The following is a 21,889-nucleotide window of genomic DNA, read 5'->3' as shown; positions in this document are numbered from 1 at the left end:
GACATGAAAACATGGAGTCAGAGAGACACGGAGTCAGAGAGACACGGAGACATGGAGTCAGAGAGACATGAAAACATGGAGTCAGAGAGACATGGAGACATGGAGACACGGAGTCAGAGAGACATGAAGTCAGAGAGACATGAAGACATGGAGTCAGAGAGACATGGAGTCAGAGAGACATGGAGTCAGAGAGACATGAAAACATGGAGTCAGAGAGACATGGAGACATGGAGTCAGAGAGACATGGAGTCAGAGAGACATGGAACCAGAGAGACATGGAGACAGAGAGAAATAGAGACAGAGAGACATAGAGACAGAGAGACATAGAGACGGAGAGACATGGAGTCAGAGAGACATGGAGACAGAGAGACATGGAGACAGAGAGACATGGAGACAGAGAGACATAGAGACGGAGAGATATGAAAACATGGAGTCAGAGAGACACGGAGTCAGAGAGACATGAAAACATGGAGACATGGAGTCAGAGAGACATGGAGACATGGAGTCAGAGAGACATGGAGACATGGAGTCAGAGAGACATGGAACCAGAGAGACATGGAGACAGAGAGAAATAGAGACAGAGAGACATAGAGACAGAGAGACATAGAGACGGAGAGACATAGAGACAGAGAGACATAGAGACGGAGAGACATGGAGACAGAGAGACATGGAGACAGAGAGACATGGAGACAGAGAGACATGGAGACAGAGAGAAATAGAGACAGAGAGAAATAGAGACAGAGAGACCTGAAAACATGGAGTCAGAGAGACATGGAGACAGAGAGACATGGAGACAGAGAGACATGGAGACAGAGAGACATGGAGACAGAGAGACATGGAGTCAGCGAGACCTGAAAACATGGAATCAGAGAGACATGGAGACATGGAGTCAGAGAGACATGGAGTCAGAGAGACATGGAGTCAGAGAGACATGGAGTCAGAGAGACATGGAGACAGAGAGACATGGAGACAGAGAGACATGGAGTCAGAGAGACATAGAGTCAGAGAGACATGGAGACAGAGAGACATGGAGACAGAGAGACATGGAGACAGAGAGACATGGAGACAGAGAGACATGGAGTCAGCGAGACCTGAAAACATGGAATCAGAGAGACATGGAGACATGGAGTCAGAGAGACATGGAGTCAGAGAGACATGGAGTCAGAGAGACATGGAGTCAGAGAGATATGAAAACATGGAGTCAGAGAGACATAGAGACATGGAGCCAGAGAGACATAGAGTCAGAGAGACATGGAGCCAGAGAGAAATAGAGTCAGAGAGACATGGAGACAGAGAGAAATAGAGTCAGAGAGACATGGAGTCAGAGAGATATGAAAACATGGAGTCAGAGAGACACGGAGTCAGAGAGACATGAAAACATGGAGTCAGAGAGACACGGAGTCAGAGAGACACGGAGACATGGAGTCAGAGAGACATGAAAACATGGAGTCAGAGAGACACGGAGTCAGAGAGACACGGAGACAGAGAGACATGGAGACAGAGAGACATGGAGACAGAGAGACATGGAGACAGAGAGACATGGAGTCAGAGAGACAGAGAGACACGGAGTCAGAGAGTCAGCATGTTGTGTCATGTGGTGGGATCAGAGCGGCCCGTCTCACACTCAGAGAGAGAGAGAGAGAGAGAGAGAGAGAGAGAGAGAGACATGGAGTCAGAGAGACATAGAGACATGGAGTCAGAGAGACATGGAGTCAGAGAGACATGGAGCCAGAGAGAAATAGAGACAGAGAGACATGGAGTCAGAGAGACCTGAAAACATGGAGTCAGAGAGACATGGAGACATGGAGTCAGAGAGATATGAAAACATGGAGTCAGAGAGGCCCGTCTCACACTCACACAGAGAGAGAGAGAGAGAGAGAGAGAGAGAGAGAGAGAGAGAGAGAGAGAGAGAGAGAGAGAGAGAGAGAGAGAGAGAGAGAGAGAGAGAGAGGCAGGGGATCAAATGGCACAGCCACCACTCTGACACAGCCACCACATTGAGAGTAGGGCAGCATGATGTAGAGTATACATACCACCATGAGTTGGCCTCCACCACCACCTGCAGGAGCAGTGTGAGCAGTGTGAGGGCGAACACACACGGTCTGGAGTCCAACACACTCCCCGCCGGTGCCGAGGGACAGCATACACGCACCAGCCTCCGCAGGAACAACATGCTGGATCAGTTACTGGATCAGCTCTGTGGAGAGACGGCAGTACAGACAGATCAGACAGGCTCACACACACACACACACACACACCCCATAGCCAGTCCACATGCACACACACACACACACACACAACCCATAGCCAGTCCACATGCACGCTCACACACACACACACACCCCATAGCCAGTCCACATGCACACACACACACACACACACACACACACACACCCCATAGCCAGTCCACATGCACGCTCACACACACACACAACCCATAGCCAGTCCACATGCACGCTCACACACACACACACACACACACACACGCACAACCCATAGCCAGTCCACATGCACGCTCACACACACACACACAGCCGATAGCCAGTCCACATGCACGCTCACACACACACACGCACAACCCATAGCCAGTCCACATGCACGCTCACACACACACGCACACAGCCGATAGCCAGTCCACATGCACGCTCACACACACACAACCCATAGCCAGTCCACATGCACGCTCACACACACACACACACACACACACACACACACACACACACACACGCACAAACGATAGCCAGTCCACATGCACGCTCACACACACACAGAACAGAGGACTGTACACATATCCTGTCTGTCTGAGTCCATCTGTCTCCACAGTCAGACTGTGAAAGGGTAAGAGGGCGTTACAAAATGCTGTGTATGGTATGTGGTGCGTGACTGTCAGAGAGATAAAGAAACATTACTTATGAGTGTACTGTTGCTCTCCCTCTGTGTGTGTACATACATATACATATACATGTATATATTATATATATATATATATATTGCTATATATACACACATATACATATATCTGTGTGTGAGCACGTGTGTGTGAGCGTGTGTGTGTGTGCCTTGTGTTGAGAGGCCTGGGACCATCGGTGCTTGCAGCAGAGCAGTCCTCTGGCAGCAGGTGAGTGTGTGAATCACAGAAGACAGAATAACAATGGCCTTCAAACCCCCTTCAACCAGACATTCCTAAGACAGTCAGTTCATTATACCAAGGATAAGAGCATTCTTCTCCTGCGCCAATCAGACAAGGAGAGAGAGAGACCCCCTCTGTTCAACTATAGCACAGTGATGCACTTAAATTGACATGTAATGCGCATTTAAAAACAGATGAGATAAAAATACACACATTCCTACAGAAGCTCTAAATATACTTTCATATTCTGTTTCTTAAGTCGGTATCTTCTTAAAGGATCCTAGTCCATTGATGAAATGTCCTATAAGCCTCTCTCCTATCACTAGACGTATTTCAATTCATGACGATGTGAAATGATTGTTTAAGGTGTATTAGGCTTAGGCTAGCCTATGTTGATTAAATCAATTACAAGACAAGCATAAGCTATTTATTGAGTTATGAGGAAGTTCTGTAAACTATTAATTCTATTATTATTTAATTGCGTCATCTTTTTAAAACAAATACTATTTTAGGATCATTTTAAATGATACGAAATAAACACAAAACTGTCCATAATTTAATGAAGCCTAAACATTAGGCTATTTATCTGTTCGTGACCCAGTTACAAGGCTGTCCTATTCCCCCCAAAAATATTTTTCTGTGGGTTTGAAAATGAACACTTTTTACATCCAAATGAATGCACTTTTTGCTATTAATATTTTATTCGTTAATTCGTTACATGATCATTTTGTAAGTAACACTAGTCGTACTAATAACAAATGTTCACCACGGAATAACCCATCATTTGAAATTTTTTAAAAACGCGCAGAAAACATTAATGTAGATATTTATCTACATTAAGTTTATAAATACGTGGATCATATATATAAAATAAAATAAATATTAAATGTGAAATTGGAAGGCTACTACATTTTAAATAATGACAATATGAAAACCTAAATGGATATCTTTAAAAACATAGTGTGTGTGTGTTTTTTTTAAACGTAATTTCTTATTAGTATGGCATACGCTTTGAAGCGGTACATGCAGGCCAACAACCAACTACTTAATAATGGGTGGTAGGTTACAGTGTCGATGTCCAGGTGAAGTTGAGATTTTATTAACTGTAAATTACTTTTAAATATCGTGATTTTAATGCGAAATGTGCAAACAAGTTTGCATTATTTAGGAAGTATGAGCCTATAAATCCAATTCCGTTTTTGGGTCTGGAATAATTTGAATGTCTGCTGTTCTGATTCTTATGAAAAGGCAAACGCATAACAGTCTAAATAACTTCCCCAAATGGTTCCTGCTGTTTAGAAAGTGGCATCTCTGCATGGTCATTTTAGAGTTTAATTCCAAATGTTCTCTCACTCACACACACTTTCAGTTTGCGCACTGCCGTTCGGGCTGGCGGCGAAAGTCCCCATTTTTATATAGGCCGTGAAAAATGCCCGGCCCGGTTACATCAAATCATTTATAAACTAAATGTATAGCCTACATTCGTCTGAATGATAGCCACCGCTTGTCTCGGATGTTGCTGGCTTCCTTCAGTCCTACGGGTGCATGGAGTGGGCTGAAATAGGTAGAGCAATGGGGTGCACGTGAAAGCTGAATCAGTGGAAGGCTAACCTTTAACCGGTAACCGTGACCTGTCATACAAACAACCATGTTTGAAGGTCCTGGAGACGCCTCCATTTCGTCAATTCAGGGGTTCAATTGAATGAAATTCCAATTAATTCAAAACATTTTTTTAAGAGTCATTTATTTTCTTGAATGAACCCAACAAGCAAGTGATGCAGAGAAAACACCGTTCAGACCAGACCACCACTCCTCGGTATTAACGATATGGTCAGCGCACACCGAGTAGGGCTATTGAATTATGATGGAAACGGCCTAATTTCGGCTCCACCCTGAGCAGTGAGAATCATGAATGGACTTGGACGGGCAAAAAAAAGACTATTACATATCAGCTAATCAAGTTAACTAAATTAATGTTCAAATCTTACAGAGTAAAAACCAACAAACGCGTTGGTTTTGATACCCCTGTATAATTATCGAATACAATAAACTAATACCATCTACACATTTACAGGGGAATAAATTAAGCCTAAACCATAATACGAAATATCGGTCAATATTTAAATAGTACGTTTCAAATATTTAATATCGCCCATTTCTGTTTCTGAGAACAACTCTGAAGAGAAAATAAACATGACCACGGAGTAAAAGGCCTGTGTAGCTCAATCACTTATCGTCGGATTGACAAATAAATGCTCCCGTAAAAAGCGTCATTGACATGGTTTATTGATTATTCTTGGAAGGATCATGAATAAATCAGTGTATGTCCATTGTTTCGTCCATGTCAGATGTAGACGAAATGTACCTTCATGAAAAACCGCCTTCAAGGGACGCTGTGCTTTTTTATTAACAGAGTCAACATAAATAGATGCATTAAGCGTTACCAAATATTCATCAATGCATATCAGTTTCCAACACACACACACACACACACACACACACACCACACACACACACACACACACACACACACACACACACACACACCGTTTTAGGAGGCCAGAGGAGGGAGCCAGAGTCTATGTTTTGATGGACGGAGAGGGAGCAGAGCATACGAAGAGAGAGAAAGAGAGCAAGGGTGGCATTACAAATTAAAACATGTGGCATTAGTTTAACACTGCACAAACAAAGAGTTTTAAAAAGTGTACTTCAGGAGAAAAATTATAATGGTTAAGATAAAAATGCTTTTATATAGGCTGCAGGCTGCGGTCAAACAAACGAGAATCATTCCTAACGAAATATTAGTCCTAAGCATGCCAAGAATCGAGGACATAATTTGGGAAAAGGTTTTAGTTTTTTTTAGTTGCTAACCGATCTCTAAATAACTATTCGATAACGAACAAAATCAGAGAGCAAACTATACTCACCACGGAAAACAATTCTTTACGAACGATAATCCACTTTGGTGAGATGATTATTAAAGGAATAATCCCAGTGCCAAGGCCGTAGTGGGCTCGAGAGACTCCTTTTACTTATACCGTTGGCTCAGATCGGTTTCTATCCAAAGCAGTTAGTGCAAAATCGGGGTTGTACGGGACAGTGTCCGGTGTGTAACGGAGGAGGGTGGCAGTAACCGTGGTAGTCCTGCGGCTCAGTGTCGGAAGACTGGCATAGGCGATCCGTTATCCACGAATGCGCTCCGTGAGAGCGGGACAGCGGAGAGGAGAGCTCTTGCAGAGACGACGGGGGTTATTTACAATGTCCAGCAGCACTATGAATAATTAGAGCCTTTAACAAACGTGGGCGTGAATCCGCGGAAACACTTAATGACAAATAAAACATTCACAAGAAACTAACTAGCAAGTGCCCGTGGCCAGAAACGTCAGCTATAATAAACTGTTGCCAACGCTCTTTTGATGGTTGGGAGGATTGAGAGCGGTAGCTTTATCCTTCCAAGTTTCCTTGCAGATTTGTAGAGGTTCCGAAGGCTTTGTAGAGGTTCCGACGGGCTGGCACTAATGTGTAAAGCGCAGATAAACACATGAACTGGTGATAGGTGAGAAGAGATGATCCTACAGCGGTGACACCTTGAACTCAGAGCGTGTTCTACCTGTGGTAACATCCACACTGCAGGGTTCCTCGCCACAAACCTGAGGCCGTTATTTCATCCTCCATTCTGCACAGAACTACGCCGCTCTCTCCTGAACTCCTCCGTTGATTTACTCTGTAACAAAAACTTTACCAGCAAAAAGTGCGTTCAACACATCCAACATTGAGTGGTGGAAGACACGAATTGCCGCAGGTCCACTCCAAACTCGTCACTGGAAGAAAACTCCAAACAGCAGTACTGTGTGAGAGATGGAGAACTCGCTTGGAGAAGGTACGCTCGTGGAGATAACCCCCGCCCGATAGTGTGTGTGTGTGTTGAAGAGCAACTCCTTCTCCTTCTGTCACCTGCCTCGTCGCCTCCTCTCTCTAACTAGCAAACCCGAGCACTGATGCGCGGGGGAAAACTTCTAGATGGCGCATGCGCTCCACATTTTCTCCCAAAGCCCTTCTTTAAAGTCACTAAACTTTCTACGGCAAAGAAAGCGGGCCAAGTGGGAAAGACTCGCAACTTGTGTCTCGGTGAAATTGTAAAAAAAAAAAAAAGGGCGGAACGGGCTGTAACAAAACAAGCGTCTCTATTACCTAAAATAAACGTATAAAGCACCCGGGGCTATTAGTCTATCCGTGCCAGAGCCGAGTTAGGATTTTCAGACGCAGGGGATCGAGTTACCTCCCAGTAAAAACCAAGACAAGCAGTTCGACACTGTTTGCTTATACAGAGTGCTCTCATCATGCGCAGGACTGTATGCATAAGCATTATGGTCATTAGAATAACTATTATTTTATCGCCGAACATGGACGTTATCGCAGAACACTGGACATGAACAAGATGGAGGTATGACGGCGAAGTGTTCAGGGTTTGTGACATTATTGTTTAACAGACTTTCAGACTACAAGCTCCAAACTTTTTTTTTTTTTAGGAGAGAGAAGTCGGGGGCAGCAAACCATTATTATTTGGTTTATAAAGTATTTCCACCAATCACAGATCTGGTTCAAATGTCTTTGGATTCTAGTGGATTTGAGAGGAAAGGAAATAAAACAAATCTATCAATGATTGTTAGGAAAAAAACAACTTCTAAATGCTAACTAAACATATACTTTCTGCTTAGTCACCTGAATGCCTGGCTGCCTGCCCAAATAAAGACTTGTTCAAAATGTGTGTGTGTGAGTGTGTGTGTTCTGATGTCACGTTCACATTCATAGTGCCTGCCAATCTTTGAAAGGCCTGCCTCTGCAGTGCTTTTTTGTGATCGGAGAGATGAGTGAGTTTGCCCTTGGAGTCCTCATTGTTGTGTCTGTGTGTGCACCATAGAGGTGCCATGAGATCGCACCAGACAGTCACTGTATCATTAAGAGAGGGAGAGGCCAAGCTGTTGTCTGTAAGCACAAAGTGAAGGAGAGCTTTACATTGTAACACTGTCATCATCCATCAGGGGAGAAAGGTGAGAGAGGGAGGGACAGAGAGACATTGTCTGCCTACTAGTCTCCATAGCTGTAGTGTAGACAGTGCTGAGCCCATGCTCCATTGCTGATAGCTAGCTTGTGTGCAGTATGCATTATTATTAAGGCAGCGGTTGGATGAGCTCTGACTGGGTTAGTGGTCCTAGCCCCTGCCGAGTCCCCCAACATCCGGATGTTCTGGTTTCCAGGGGAAACGGAAAGAGAGCCTGTGACGTCACTTCCACTTTTGGACGTTAACAAGGCGTTACTCCAGCTTAACTCCTCCTCCACATTTACTGGATTGGTTGAACAGTGCAGAAGAGAACTTCCCCTGACAGTCTTTTGACCAGTATGTAGAGGATCCAGTTTCAGGCATGTATCTTACGTCTACAAGCCCAACCACGTAACTGAACCCCCCTTTAATCACCACCACTCACAACCCCTTCCCCCCAGGAGGAAAGCTGGACAACATCTGTCTGAGTCTATGAGAGAGAGAGAGAGAGAGAGAGAGAGAGAAAGAGAGAGAGAGACAGAGAGAGACAGAGAGAGAGAGAGAGAGAGACAGAGAGAGACAGAGAGAGAAAGAAAGAGAGAGAGACAGAGAGAGAGAGAATGAAAGAGAGAGAGAGACAGAGAGAGAGAGAAAGAAAGAGAGAGAGAGACAGAGAGACAGAGAGAGATAGAGAAAGAGAATGAGAGACAGACAGAAAGATGGATTTAGGGAGAGAAAGAGACCTAGAGAAAAAGAGAGACAGAGATGGGTTTAGGGAGACCATGATAAAGGGAAACAAAATCACACTATTGTTTCAATCTCAGAAAAGTTGATGATTTCAAAATATCCACTGATTATTAACATTACTATTGATAAAATTCATGTTAAATTATGTTTGTGATTATCTGATAAAGATACATTCTCCGGACAGTTGAGAAAAACGCCACACTTTTATTGAAGGAGAAACTAATATTGACCATGGCAACACACTGTATAACAAGTCAATAGCAGAGTTTGAGCATATTGAGACCTCACGCTGTTTGCACGCACGCACGCGCACACACACACACACACACACACACACACACACACACACACACACACACACACACACACACACACACACACACACACACACACACACACACACACACACACACACACACACACACACACACACACACACACACACACACACACACACACACAGAGAGAGAGAAAACTGTACAAGCTAAACACCTACTGCTGGTTCAGTAGAACAGAGATCATGTCACCTTCAAACACCACGACATCCTCACTGGTAAACTGATATGTATAGACAACTCGTCCCCTGAAAGCAGCACTCCTCAATCTCTGATTCCAAAATGATGATTGGGGAGTGCTGACTTCAACATGGATACCTAAATACTGCCACTCCAATGCATGTTGCAATTAAACTAGTCAATAAATACACTACTAAATAAAACATCACCCACAAGCAGAAACACACAACTGATACAAACCTCAAAGAGAACAGTACTCAATCTGTTTCAGATGTAGAAAAACAAACACAACATGATACTCGTTAGTCAAACAAAGTACAGCAGGGGGAGAGAAAAACACAAGAGAAAAAACAACCTCTAAACAGATCCCAGTTTGATTTCCCCAGAGGGTTTTGTTTGGTCACAGTTTATACCCTTCACCCGGAGAGGGACGAAGTTGCCCCTAGACACTGGTCTGAGGTCAGTTGTGTTTTCCCACTTGATAGTTAAGGATTTAGAAAGGGCACTGATCCTAGATCAGTTCCTATGGACATCGTCTACCTGGAGCACTGTCAACCAAGAGAGCTGTCCCGTGATAGGATGACAGGAGTGTTTCCAGACTTAAGAACATTCAGAGAAAGGTAGCATACACAGAACACTTCTCTGAGTTCTCTTTGAGGGTTCTAGAGTAATAGGAACCCGGTTCCCCTCTCAGTGTCTCTCTGCTGACAGGGAGTGGTTCCTTTGGCACGGTACATTGAGAAGGTCCATGTGGATCTGAGGTCCATGTTGTGGACCATGCTAATGCTATCCGTATGTGGCTACGTAAACAAACCCACATCAGGATTTGCTCTCTCCCATAGTCTTTCAAGGGCTCACAAACTATCTAAAAAAAACGACACACAAAAAAAAAATATGTTTGGTCACTCTCAATGGTCCTTTCTGATTGGTCCTTCTGGTTTTAGACTGACCAGTTTGTTGTCTAGGATTTATCAGTCAGTCAGTGAACCTGGCAGGGGCAGCGAGATGATTGGTTGACTGCTGGAGAGTTAAAGTCGTAGTTCATAAGTACAGTGGAAACAGTCAGGGTTACATGTCCAACGGAGCCTCGGAGGTCATGGGACTTTACGAGTCTATGCTCTCTGATTGTCAAACACTGGGAGGAAAGAGAGCATCTCTGCAACGGAAGGCGGGAAAAGATTGTCTTCAACCATGGCAGGTGGGCAGGATTCTGGGACTCTGCTGCAGCCAGTCTCGTCCCTGGATCAGTAGAGCTGCTCCACCGGGATGAACAGGAGTGTGTGTTTGGTTCAAAACCCGGCTCACCAGCAGCTGTAGGGAGACATAGAAAGAACAGGCATCAGTGTGAGAGAACACTTTATAAAACACGCACATGAAGAAGGGTGTTTCATCAGAGCTTGTTATGTGGATTAAAGGAAACCTCAGCCAACTCCCCAGTGCTTCGTAACAGGCACCACGTCACATCTACCTACCAGAGCAGCATAAACAGACATCAGCCAGTGATGGAGAAATCAACTCAAACGGTTTCTTCCATACAAGCGTGTTTGGTTTTTTTCTTAGTTATAGCATGACTTTTTTGTCCCTCTAACAGTCTGGCAAGTCTCCAGATCTCCTTAAGAATGCGTTAAACGTATTTGGCACAGACCCAAACATCGAGTGCTCATTTGTAACAAACTAAAATCGGAATGTGTCTGTTACTTAGGTCTTTGTTGAGAAGCCAGCCAGCAACAAAATCAAGTCCAGGGTCTCATTTGTGGGTTGAGTTTAAAAAACAATGATGTATGCCATATACAGATGTAGGATCTTAATTTGATCACCTGTTACAGGATAACTTTCCTGCAATGCAAAACAAACTTGTAGTGTATTTTAGGTTTAAAAAGGGTTCTGAAGTTTCAGACTTGATTTTCCCTTGCAAAAAATGAATTAACCCCTACAAAAATGTCCATTAATTATAATCCATACAATAACTCACATTTCCTGCAGCTGAATTATTATTTTCCTGCTATACGAAACATGGCTCAAATTAAGATCCTACATCTGTAAGACCAGGGCGCCCCATTGGCTGAGCAAACAGTTCTCAAAATAACCACCAATCAAGAACGGCGATCCCATCAGTCACTCGGGAAAGGCTAGAGAGGAGAACAAACACAACTAGGAGAGCAAGAAAAGAGGGGGAGAGAACAGACAGAAAGAGAGAAAGAGTTAAAGCTAGACTGAAAGGCGGACCATGTAGACTCGAGGGTGAAATGAAGAGTGCAGAATCCTGTGGAATTTGTTCAGGTCTGCAGGGCTTCTGGTTCTCTTCCTGTCTCCCTCTCTCTGGCTGCTGATTGGCTGCCGGGCCGAAGACCACCATCCATTACAGACGTAAATAAATAAACAGCCTCAGCAATTAAACCAAGTGCCATCATTTGTTATGCGACAGGGAGTGCTGTGTGTGGGTTAGTGTGTGCCTCATATGTGTGTGTGAGGCTTTCCTCAGGTTACCGTGCCGTCGTCTGCACTTTAATTAATGATTTTGGGGCCCAAGAATCAACAAATAGGGCCGCGGCAGGCAGAACCCAGGCAGGAAGGCAGGGCCCAGGCTGACAGGGCCCAGGCAGCCAGGCAGGGCTGTGTTTGTTTCCCTGTTCTTTCTGTCTCCCTACAGCTGCTGGTGAGCCGGGTTTTGAACCAAACACACTCCTGTTGATCCCGGTGGAGCAGCTCTATTGATTCAGGCAGACAGGGCCCAGGCAAAAAGACAGGGCCCAGGCAGGCAGACAGGCAGGAACCAGGCAGGCAGGCACTAGGCAGGCAGTAACTAGGCAGGCAGGCAGGGACTAGGCAGGCAGACAGGGCCCAGGCAGGCAGACAAATTCCCAAGGCACGCCTGCATGACCCTATGCATGTTTGGGTGCATGCATGTTAGTGTCTGTGGTTGCTATTTTATATTGAAATAACTTTAACACAACTGGACAATCTGAATAGATTCCATCCCCACTGTCTTATCTCGCATCCTATAACTATCTAGGAGAAACTGCATCCAATGCATACAGCGTAACAGTAGCGTCATGCTCTCCCATGCTTAGACACAAAATGTCTGCTCTGTTTCAACAAGGTGGTGCTACTGTGCAGCTATACACTGAAACTGAAACTGGAAGGGCTCTTTGACAAAATATGGATAGCACACATGGGGTTGCTAGACTACTTAGCATTCTTATTGTATGTTGAGAGGCTGCTCCCACATACTGTAGAATGACAGCGGCCAGTATTCCTGTAGATACTCCACATTAGCAGAGAATGAGGTAAGTTACCCTCTTAAACGGTAAAGTACTGCATAATCCTCAGATGGACAGCTCTAGATAAACTTGAAACATAATCATCACAACTTCTCCCACAATATGTAAAACGTTTTGGCATCTGGGTGGGTAATGTCTGTGTGTATAATTGAAATTCCTGATTTATTTTTTTTGATCTACTACTCTTATCGACATCAGAAAACTGACCTTATCTAACGATGTTTCCTCCCTCCTTATAATAGACTACACAGGACATTATCCATCTTAATCACTGTCCTTCCTTCCTACTTCCTCTCATCCCTTCATCTTTCCTTCTCTTTCACTCCTCTTATAGGTCCATTAGTTCTCTCACCCTCCCACCACCACTTCTCCATCGCACACTCCTCCCATCCGCCTCCTCCTGTACTCTGCTCCCATCCCGCCTCCTCCTGTACTCTCCTCCCATCCCGCCTCCTCCTGTACTCTCCTCCCATCCCGCCTCCTCCTGTACTCTCCTCCCATCCCGCCTCCTCCTGTACTCTCCTCCCATCCCGCCTCCTCCTGTACTCTCCTCCCATCCGCCTCCTCCTGTACTCTCCTCCCATCCCACCTCCTCCTGTACTCTCCTCCCATCCCGCCTCCTCCTGTACTCTGCTCCCATCCCGCCTCCTCCTGTACTCTCCTCCCATCCCGCCTCCTCCTGTACTCTCCTCCCATCCCGCCTCCTCCTGTACTCTCTTCCCATCCCGCCTCCTCCTGTACTCTCCTCCCATCCCGCCTCCTCCTGTACTCTCCTCCCATCCCGCCTCCTCCTGTACTCTCCTCCCATCCCGCCTCCTCCTGTACTCTCCTCCCATCCCGCCTCCTCCTGTACTCTCCTCCCATCCCGCCTCCTCCTGTACTCTCCTCCCATCCCGCCTCCTCCTGTACTCTCCTCCCATCCCGCCTCCTCCTGTACTCTCCTCCCATCCCGCCTCCTCCTGTACTCTCCTCCCATCCCGCCTCCTCCTGTACTCTCCTCCCATCCCGCCTCCTCCTGTACTCTGCTCCCACAGTAACTGTGGTTCAGACAAGGGTTGAGTCTTTCCCAAATGAATACTTGTTAACTTTGCCATAGCATACAGCATGCTAGCTAATCATGTTTAAGATACAAGTGTCTAACTGCTGCCATACCGGCATTAAGGCGCTGTGTGTGTTTGCGTGTGTGCAGGCATGTGGGGGCATGTGTGTGAGTGTACCAGGACCGATACATCATTGTGCCCATACGTACATGGGATACTCGTACGTGCAGTAGGAGTCCATTTAACAAAAAAACATCTTGAGATTCCTGAACCAACTTTACAGTGATGTACACCTGAAGATAACCAGCTTGGTCTGAACAGAGGTGTTGGGGTCATCTGGGTAGTCAGTCTAATAACAGGAGCTAAAGACAAGCGGACGGAGGGAGAGGGACACAGGAGACTGTCTATCTGTCTGTGTGTCTGCCAGCCTCTGCCTTCCTACCTGTCTGCCAGCCTGCCTGTCTGTCGGGGGATTGAATACCGACCAAAAACGTCTGTATTTGAGTGAGACGGGCTGCTCTTGACTCTTTTTTTGTCTTTAAGTGGTACTAATGTAAACAGCTTGTAAAAAGGATCCTTGCAGAGTTTGGGGACCACCTATGTACGAACTCAGCTCTTTCACTAGCAATTATCCTATGACTCTTGTTCTTTTTCAGATTTTTTTTGTTGTTGCCTAAATTCAATTACCGGCACAAAGTTATCCCTCACTCTACCAAGCGGAGAGATGCAAAACGAGCCATTCTGTAGGATGAAGGGGAGGGAAATGCAAAGGGAGACAAGTGACAGCTCAGCCTACTTATGGTCCCAGAGTATTTTCTGTCCAAACAGAAAGAAATCCATTTATAAAATGAGGCGGAGGAACCTATAGAACCAAATGGAGTTAAAAGTCACAGATCCTCAAATGGGCAGGCAGAGGACGATGTAGCCCATTGACTCTGTTCCACATTACAACAGGTGAGAGTCACTCTACAACAGGTCAGGCAAACACTCTGCTCCACACTACAACAGGTGAGAGTCACTCTACAACAGGTCAGGCAAACACTCTGCTCCACACTACAACAGGTGAGAGTCACTCTGCTCCACACTACAACAGGTCAGACAGTCACTCTGCTCCACATTACAACAGGTCAGACAGTCACTCTGCTCCACACTACAACACGTCAGACAGTCACTCTGCTCCACACTACAACAGGTCTGACAGTCACTCTGCTCCACACTACAACAGGTCAGACAGTCACTCTGCTCCACATTACAACAGGTCAGACAGTCACTCTGCTCCACATTACAACAGGTCAGACAGTCACTCTGCTCCACATTACAACAGGTCAGACAGTCACTCTGCTCCACATTACAACAGGTCAGACAGTCACTCTGCTCCACATTACAACAGGTCAGACAGTCACTCTGCTCCACATTACAACAGGTCAGACAGTCACTCTGCTCCACATTACAACAGGTCAGACAGTCACTCTGCTCCACACTACAACAGGTCAGACAGTCACTCTGCTCCACACTACAACAGGTCAGACAGTCACTCTGCTCCACATTACAACAGGTCAGAAAGTCACTCTGCTCCACACTACAACAGGTCAGATAGTCACTCTGCTCCACATTACAACAGGTCAGACAGTCACTCTGCTCCACACTACAACAGGTCAGACAGTCACTCTGCTCCACACTACAACAGGTCAGACAGTCACTCTGCTCCACATTACAACAGGTCAGACAGTCACTCTGCTCCACATTACAACAGGTCAGACAGTCACTCTGCTCCACACTACAACAGGTCCGATGTCGCTTGGAAGCTAGTATGTAATCTGTTGATGAAAAGAGTAAGGGCTAGATTCGATCCGGAGTGCAGCAGACCGCGTTATAGCACGACTGACATTTAAAGGCAATGATCCCGGGGTCAATGAGACCGCATTTAAGGTAAACGCTGCATATGTCAGCTCAGATGGAAATGATCTTTAAATGTCAATTGCGCTGTAGTGTGGATCTTCTAGGTCTTTGTGTCTTTGTGATTATAATAAAACGTCTCCTTTGTATAATATTACATAATACTATATCCTTTACTTTACAGTAGTCTATACTCCAGGTCCCAATAAATCTGAATTTGTAGCGGTCAACTTATAAAGAGGTTAATGTGTGGCAATCAGAAGAGGTGAGCTGGTAACTATTCGTCAAACTATGCCAACACGCATAAGTGTGAATAGAACACATAACACGCACGCACACACATACACATTGAGCATCATTAAACCGTTTTTGATGTCTCCCATAACACTATAAATGTTGCTTTGCCACCCTGTTGCACAATAAAAACACAGACATGTACCAACATAAAAGTGTATGAACGTGCGCGCACACAATGTGCGCGTACACAAGCATTGGAACAGGGCCCTTTTTCAAACCCTGATGAAAAAAATATGGTCTCCATCAACCAGCCCAGAGAGGCAGAACATCTCCCATGGAACAATTGCTTCAAGAGCTCTCTCTTTTTTTCTGCCTGACTTTTACAACTTCCTCCTGGTCCGGGCTGTAGTTCTAACCCAAACAAAACTCCATTTTTTAGTTATTGGCCCTCATGGCATGTAATGGAGAATCAAGCTAATTATCCCTACAGCTGTTTTCACTTGCTTTTTATGTAAGCAATACCTGGCTGATCCAGGGAGCAACAGTGAGGCCCTTCTTAGTGCACCGCTCCAGGCCTCGAGGCCTGTTGGAATTAGAGAGCAAAATGCCAGCTTTTCCTCCCCAGAACCCCCACCCAATACTGCCCCCCCACCTACCTCAACCATGAATCCCCCTCTCACACACACACTCACAACCCCCCCATTTCCACTCCCCCCCACACACACACCTCTCAACCCAACCTTTGATTTCCAACAAAACTTCTATTGAACAATTAAGAGGAATCAGGAGAGAGAGAGAGAGAGAGAGAGAGATAGAGAGAGAGAGGGAGAGAAATATAATGTGAGAAATATAGTTTGATTTCTCCTTCTGAAGCTGTGAGCAGATTAATTAGAAATAGGAATAAGGGTGTGGCTTAGCTTAAATTGGAACAATCGCTCACTGAGGAGAGGAGAAAAAGGCGGGAGTGAGGGAGAGAGTAAAAGAAAACAATCCCTGGCTTGCTAATTACATAATTTCCTTCATCTGAGCAAACACACGCTGAGTGAAAGCAAGTGTGAGCTAGCGGCACAGATGCTAGGCTGAGAGGTGCTGATGTTAGCTAGTGTTACAGATGCTAGGCTGAGAGGTGCTGTTAGCTAGAATTACAGATGCTAGGCTGAGAGGTGCTGTTAGCTAGAATTACAGATGCTAGGCTGAGAGGTGCTAATGTTAGCTAGTATTACAGATGCTAGGCTGAGAGGTGCTAATGTTAGCTAGAATTACAGATGCTAGGCTGAGAGGTGATAGTGTTAGCTAGTGTTACAGATGCTAGGCTGAGAGGTGCTGTTAGCTAGAATTACAGATGCTAGGCTGAGAGGTGCTGTTAGCTAGTATTACAGATGCTAGGCTGAGAGGTGCTAATGTTAGCTAGTATTACAGATGCTAGGCTGAGAGGTGCTGATGTTAGCTAGTGTTACAGATGCTAGGCTGAGAGGTGCTAATGTTAGCTAGTATTACAGATGCTAGGCTGAGAGGTGATAGTGTTAGCTAGTGTTACAGATGCCAGGCTGAGAGATGCTAATGTTAGCTATTATTACAGATGCTAGGCTGAGAGGTGCTGTTAACTAGTATTACAGATGCTAGGCTGAGGGGTGCTGTTAGCTAGTATTACAGATGCTAGGCTGAGAGGTGCTAATGTTAGCTAGTATTACAGATGCTAGGCTGAGGGGTGCTGTTAACTAGTATTACAGATGCTAGGCTGAGAGGTGCTAATGTTAGCTAGTTTTACAGATGCTAGGCTGAGAGGTGCTAATGTTATCTAGTATTACATATGCTGGGCTGAGAGGTGCTGTTAGCTAGTATTACAGATGCTAGGCTGAGGGGTGATGTTAGCTAGTATTACAGATGCTAGGCTGAAAGGTGCTAATGTTAGCTAGTATTACAGATGCTAGGCTGAGGGGTGCTGTTAGCTAGTATTACAGATGCTAGGCTGAGAGGTGCTAATGTTAGCTAGTTTTACAGATGCTAGGCTGAGAGGTGCTAATGTTATCTAGTATTACATATGCTAGGCTGAGAGGTGCTGTTAGCTAGTATTACAGATGCTAGGCTGAGAGGTGCTGTTAGCTAGTATTACAGATGCTCGGCTGAGAGGTGCTAATGTTAGCTAGTATTACAGATGCTAGGCTGAGAGGTTCCTACAAGAGCTCTTTGTCACTTCCCACGTGCCGGGTTGTGACGACAACTCACACTTATGTTTAATAAATGTATAGTGTGTGTGACATGCTTACATTGATGGCTGACCCTGGTGCAAGAGGGGGTACGCAGCTGGAGGTTGAATGTTTGAAGGGGTACGGGACTATAAAAGGTTTGGGAATGACTGCTCAAGGAAAAAGGTGTCTAAATGGAATTTGTATTTGTGGTCCTGGTAACTTAACCTTTTTTGAAACACCATTATTTTTGTATTACTGAGATTCACTTTCAACAGAATCAGTGCAGAAGATCTAGGTGCTCTTGGTTAGGGACAGAAGCACCAGCTCATCAGCAAAGAGACTTCAGATTCTGGCAGGGTGAGGCCGGGTGTTGCAGACAGTTCTAGTGCCCTCGCTAATTCGTTGATTTATATGTTGAAGAGGGTGGGGCTGAAGCTGCATCCCTGTCTCACCCCACGACCCTGTGGAAAGAAATCGCTTTGTTTATTTATTTTAACAGCATACTTGTTTGTGTACATGGATTTTATAATGTCATGTATTTTCCCCCAACACTTCCTCCACAAATTTATATAGCAGACCCTCGTGCCAAATTCAGTCAACAGATTTTTGGAAATCGACAAAGCATGAGTAGACTGTTTTTCTTTTGGTTTATTTGTATGTCAATTAGGGTGTTCAGGGTGAATACGTCTGTATTTTGTCCCGTAGTTCAGTCAATGTAATTGAAGAATCCAGTGGTTCCCGTAGTCTTTAATAGCTGATTCTAGGATTTGTAATTGATCATGTATATGTTTTTAGCTGTTTGTTCTTTGTTATACATCTCCGTTTTGATTAGATAACTCTTTATGTTGTTTGTTTAGCGTTTTACAATTTTACCAGAAGTGGTTAGATTCTATGTCCTCAGGTTTCTGCGTCTCTAGATTTTTGGTTGGATAGGTTTCTCAATTTATTTCTTAGGGTTTTGCATTCTTCATTAAACAATTTGTAATTTTTATTTAAAAAAAATGTAGGTTGTCTGATTGACATTTTTAGATTCGATAGGGAAGCTGAAAGGTCAAAAATACTGTTTAGGCTTTCTACTGCCAAGTAGTTTCTACTGCCACCTTCACTACTGCAGTGAAACATTTTGTCCCGGAATTTGTCTAAAAGGGATTGAATTTGTTGTTGCCCAATAGTTTTGTTGGTAGGTTTCTACACTACTTTGCTTCTATCTATAGCATTTCTTAATATTATGCCGTTCATTTGGCTTTGATGACTCATAATTAAGTAGTGTTCTGTTCAAGTAGATTGAGTTTTCTGTGATCTGACAGGGGTGTCAGTGGGCTGAATGTGACAGCTCAGAGAGGTCAGTGATAAAGTAATCTACAGTACTACTGCCAAGAGATGAGAAGGTGTATCTACCGTAGGTGTCCCCTCGAAGCATCTCTCTCTCTTTCTCTCTGTCTCTGTCTCTCTCTTATGATAGAGGGCTAGTTTCAGTGGGATGGTGGTGAGTTCTCTGTACAGCCAAGGTGTGCCAACCTCTAAAACTGATAGGGGTGGAATCTGCAGCCCCTACTCCTTACTAAGGTGCAGGTTGTTTTGACACCCCCCCCCACACACACACACACACACAAACACACACACACACACAAACACACACACACACAATAATATGCACGCACGCACACACGAATGCACACACTCCCGTCACAGACACACACACATCACAGAGAAGGGGAGTAAATGAAGGTTTTGGCAGGAGAAGAAGTTCAAATATTAATTTGTGACTTCAAACGCTTAAGGCAAGAGAGAGCATATGTTGATAAAAGTGTATAATGTTCATGCAGGTCCTAAGTACAGGTTTGAGCAACGACAATAAATGGTAGCGTGGAATTTCATATATTTTTTTTCATGGGCTTTCTTTCTCCCTCGCTATTCACTCTCCTTCTTCTGTTCCCTCTGATTATCTATGTCTGCTTTGTTTCGCAACTTTTACTGGGGTGATCTCTTCCTACACTAGTCTACTGTCCTATACTAGTCTACTGTCCTATACTAGTCTCCTCTACTACACTAGTCTACTGTCCTACACTAGTCTACTGTCCTACACTAGTCTACTGTCCTACACTAGTCTACTGTCCTATACTAGTCTACTGTCCTACACTAGTCTACTGTCCTACACTAGTCTACTGTCCTACACTAGTCTACTGTCCTATACTAGTCTACTGTCCTACACTAGTCTACTGTCCTACACTAGTCTACTGTCCTACACTAGTCTACTGTCCTACACTAGTCTACTGTCCTATACTAGTCTACTGTCCTACACTAGTCTACTGTCCTACACTAGTCTACTGTCCTACACTAGTCTACTGTCCTACACTAGTCTACTGTCCTACACTAGTCTACTGTCCTACACTAGTCTACTGACCTACACTAGTCTCCTCTCCTACACTAGTCTACTGTCCTACACTAGTCTACTGTCCTACACTAGTCTACTGACCTACACTAGTCTCCTCTCCTACACTAGTCTACTGTCCTACACAAGTCTACTGTCCTACACTAGTCTACTGTCCTACACTAGTCTACTCTCCTACACTAGTCTACTGTCCTACACTAGTCTACTGACCTACACTAGTCTACTGTCCTACACTAGTCTACTGACCTACACTAGTCTACTGTCCTACACTAGTCTACTGTCCTACACTAGTCTACTCTCCTACACTAGTCTACTGTCCTACACTAGTCTACTGACATACACTAGTCTACTCTCCTACACTAGTCTACTGTCCTACACTAGTCTACTGACCTACACTAGTCTACTGTCCTACACTAGTCTACCCTCCTACACTAGTCTACTCTCCTATACTAGTCTACTGTCCTATACTAGTTTACTGTCCTACACTAGTCTACTGTCCTACACTAGTCTACTGTCCTATACAGTCTACTGTCCTACACTAGTCTCCTCTCCTACACTAGTCTACTGTCCTACACTAGTCTACTGTCCTATACTAGTCTACTCTCCCACACTAGTCTACAGTCCTATACTAGTCTACTCTTCTACACTAGTCTACTGTCCTACACTAGTCTACTGACCTACAGTAGTCTACTGACCTACACTAGTCTCCTCTCCTACACTAGTCTACTGTCCTACACTAGTCTACTGACCTACAGTAGTCTACTGACCTACACTAGTCTCCTCTCCTACACTAGTCTACTGACCTACACTAGTCTCCTCTCCTACACTAGTCTACTGACCTACACTAGTCTACTGACCTACACTAGTCTCCTCTCCTACACTAGTCTACTGACCTACACTAGAGTACTCTTCTACACTAGTCTACTAACCTACACTAGTCTACTCTTCTACACTAGTCTACTAACCTACACTAGTATACTCTTCTACACTAGTCTACTAACCTACACTAGTCTACTAACCTACACTTGTCTACTCTTCTACACTAGTCTACTCTTCAACACTAGTCTACTAACCTACACTAGTATACTCTTCTACACTAGTCTACTAACCTACACTAGTCTACTAACCTACACTTGTCTACTCTTCTACACTAGTCTACTCTTCAACACTAGTCTACTAACCTACACTAGTCTACTCTCCTACACTAGTCTACTGACCTACACTAGTCTTCTCTTCTACACTAGTCTCCTCTTCTACACTAGTCTCCTCTCCTACACTAGTCTCCTCTTCTACACTCGTCACTTCTCCTACACTCGTCTCCTCTCCTACACTAGTCTCCTCTATCAGTTCTTGTTATTTCACTGAATCTCAGTCTCTCTCTCCCCCTCTCTCTCTCTCTATCTCTGTATGTACAGTAT

General features: G+C 44.7%; 2 protein-coding genes across 2 annotated transcripts in view; both read right to left on the bottom strand.

Annotated features, from left to right (window-relative positions):
- Positions 1-7,268, bottom strand: part of wnt5a (wingless-type MMTV integration site family, member 5a) — a 28,148-nt gene extending 20,880 nt beyond the window's left edge. Inside the window, exons 1-2 of the mRNA XM_064956458.1 lie at positions 6,061-7,268; positions 2,034-2,197 (exon numbers count right to left, since the gene is read on the bottom strand). Of these exons, the coding sequence (XP_064812530.1) occupies positions 2,034-2,173 (140 nt within the window). The 5' untranslated portion in view covers positions 2,174-2,197; positions 6,061-7,268. The remainder of the gene's footprint in view (positions 1-2,033; positions 2,198-6,060) is intronic.
- A 1,871-nt stretch (positions 7,269-9,139) lies between these two features.
- Positions 9,140-21,889, bottom strand: part of LOC135527848 (ERC protein 2) — a 454,194-nt gene continuing 441,444 nt past the window's right edge. The window contains exon 17 of the mRNA XM_064956457.1: positions 9,140-10,747. The gene's annotated coding sequence lies outside the window, so the exon portion shown is untranslated. The remainder of the gene's footprint in view (positions 10,748-21,889) is intronic.

Source organism: Oncorhynchus masou, chromosome 33 (genome assembly GCF_036934945.1).
Source record: "Oncorhynchus masou masou isolate Uvic2021 chromosome 33, UVic_Omas_1.1, whole genome shotgun sequence".
Taxonomy (NCBI): domain Eukaryota; kingdom Metazoa; phylum Chordata; class Actinopteri; order Salmoniformes; family Salmonidae; genus Oncorhynchus; species Oncorhynchus masou.
The sequence above is the reverse complement of the archived record's forward strand: the minus strand, read 5'-3'. Positions and strand labels throughout refer to the sequence as shown.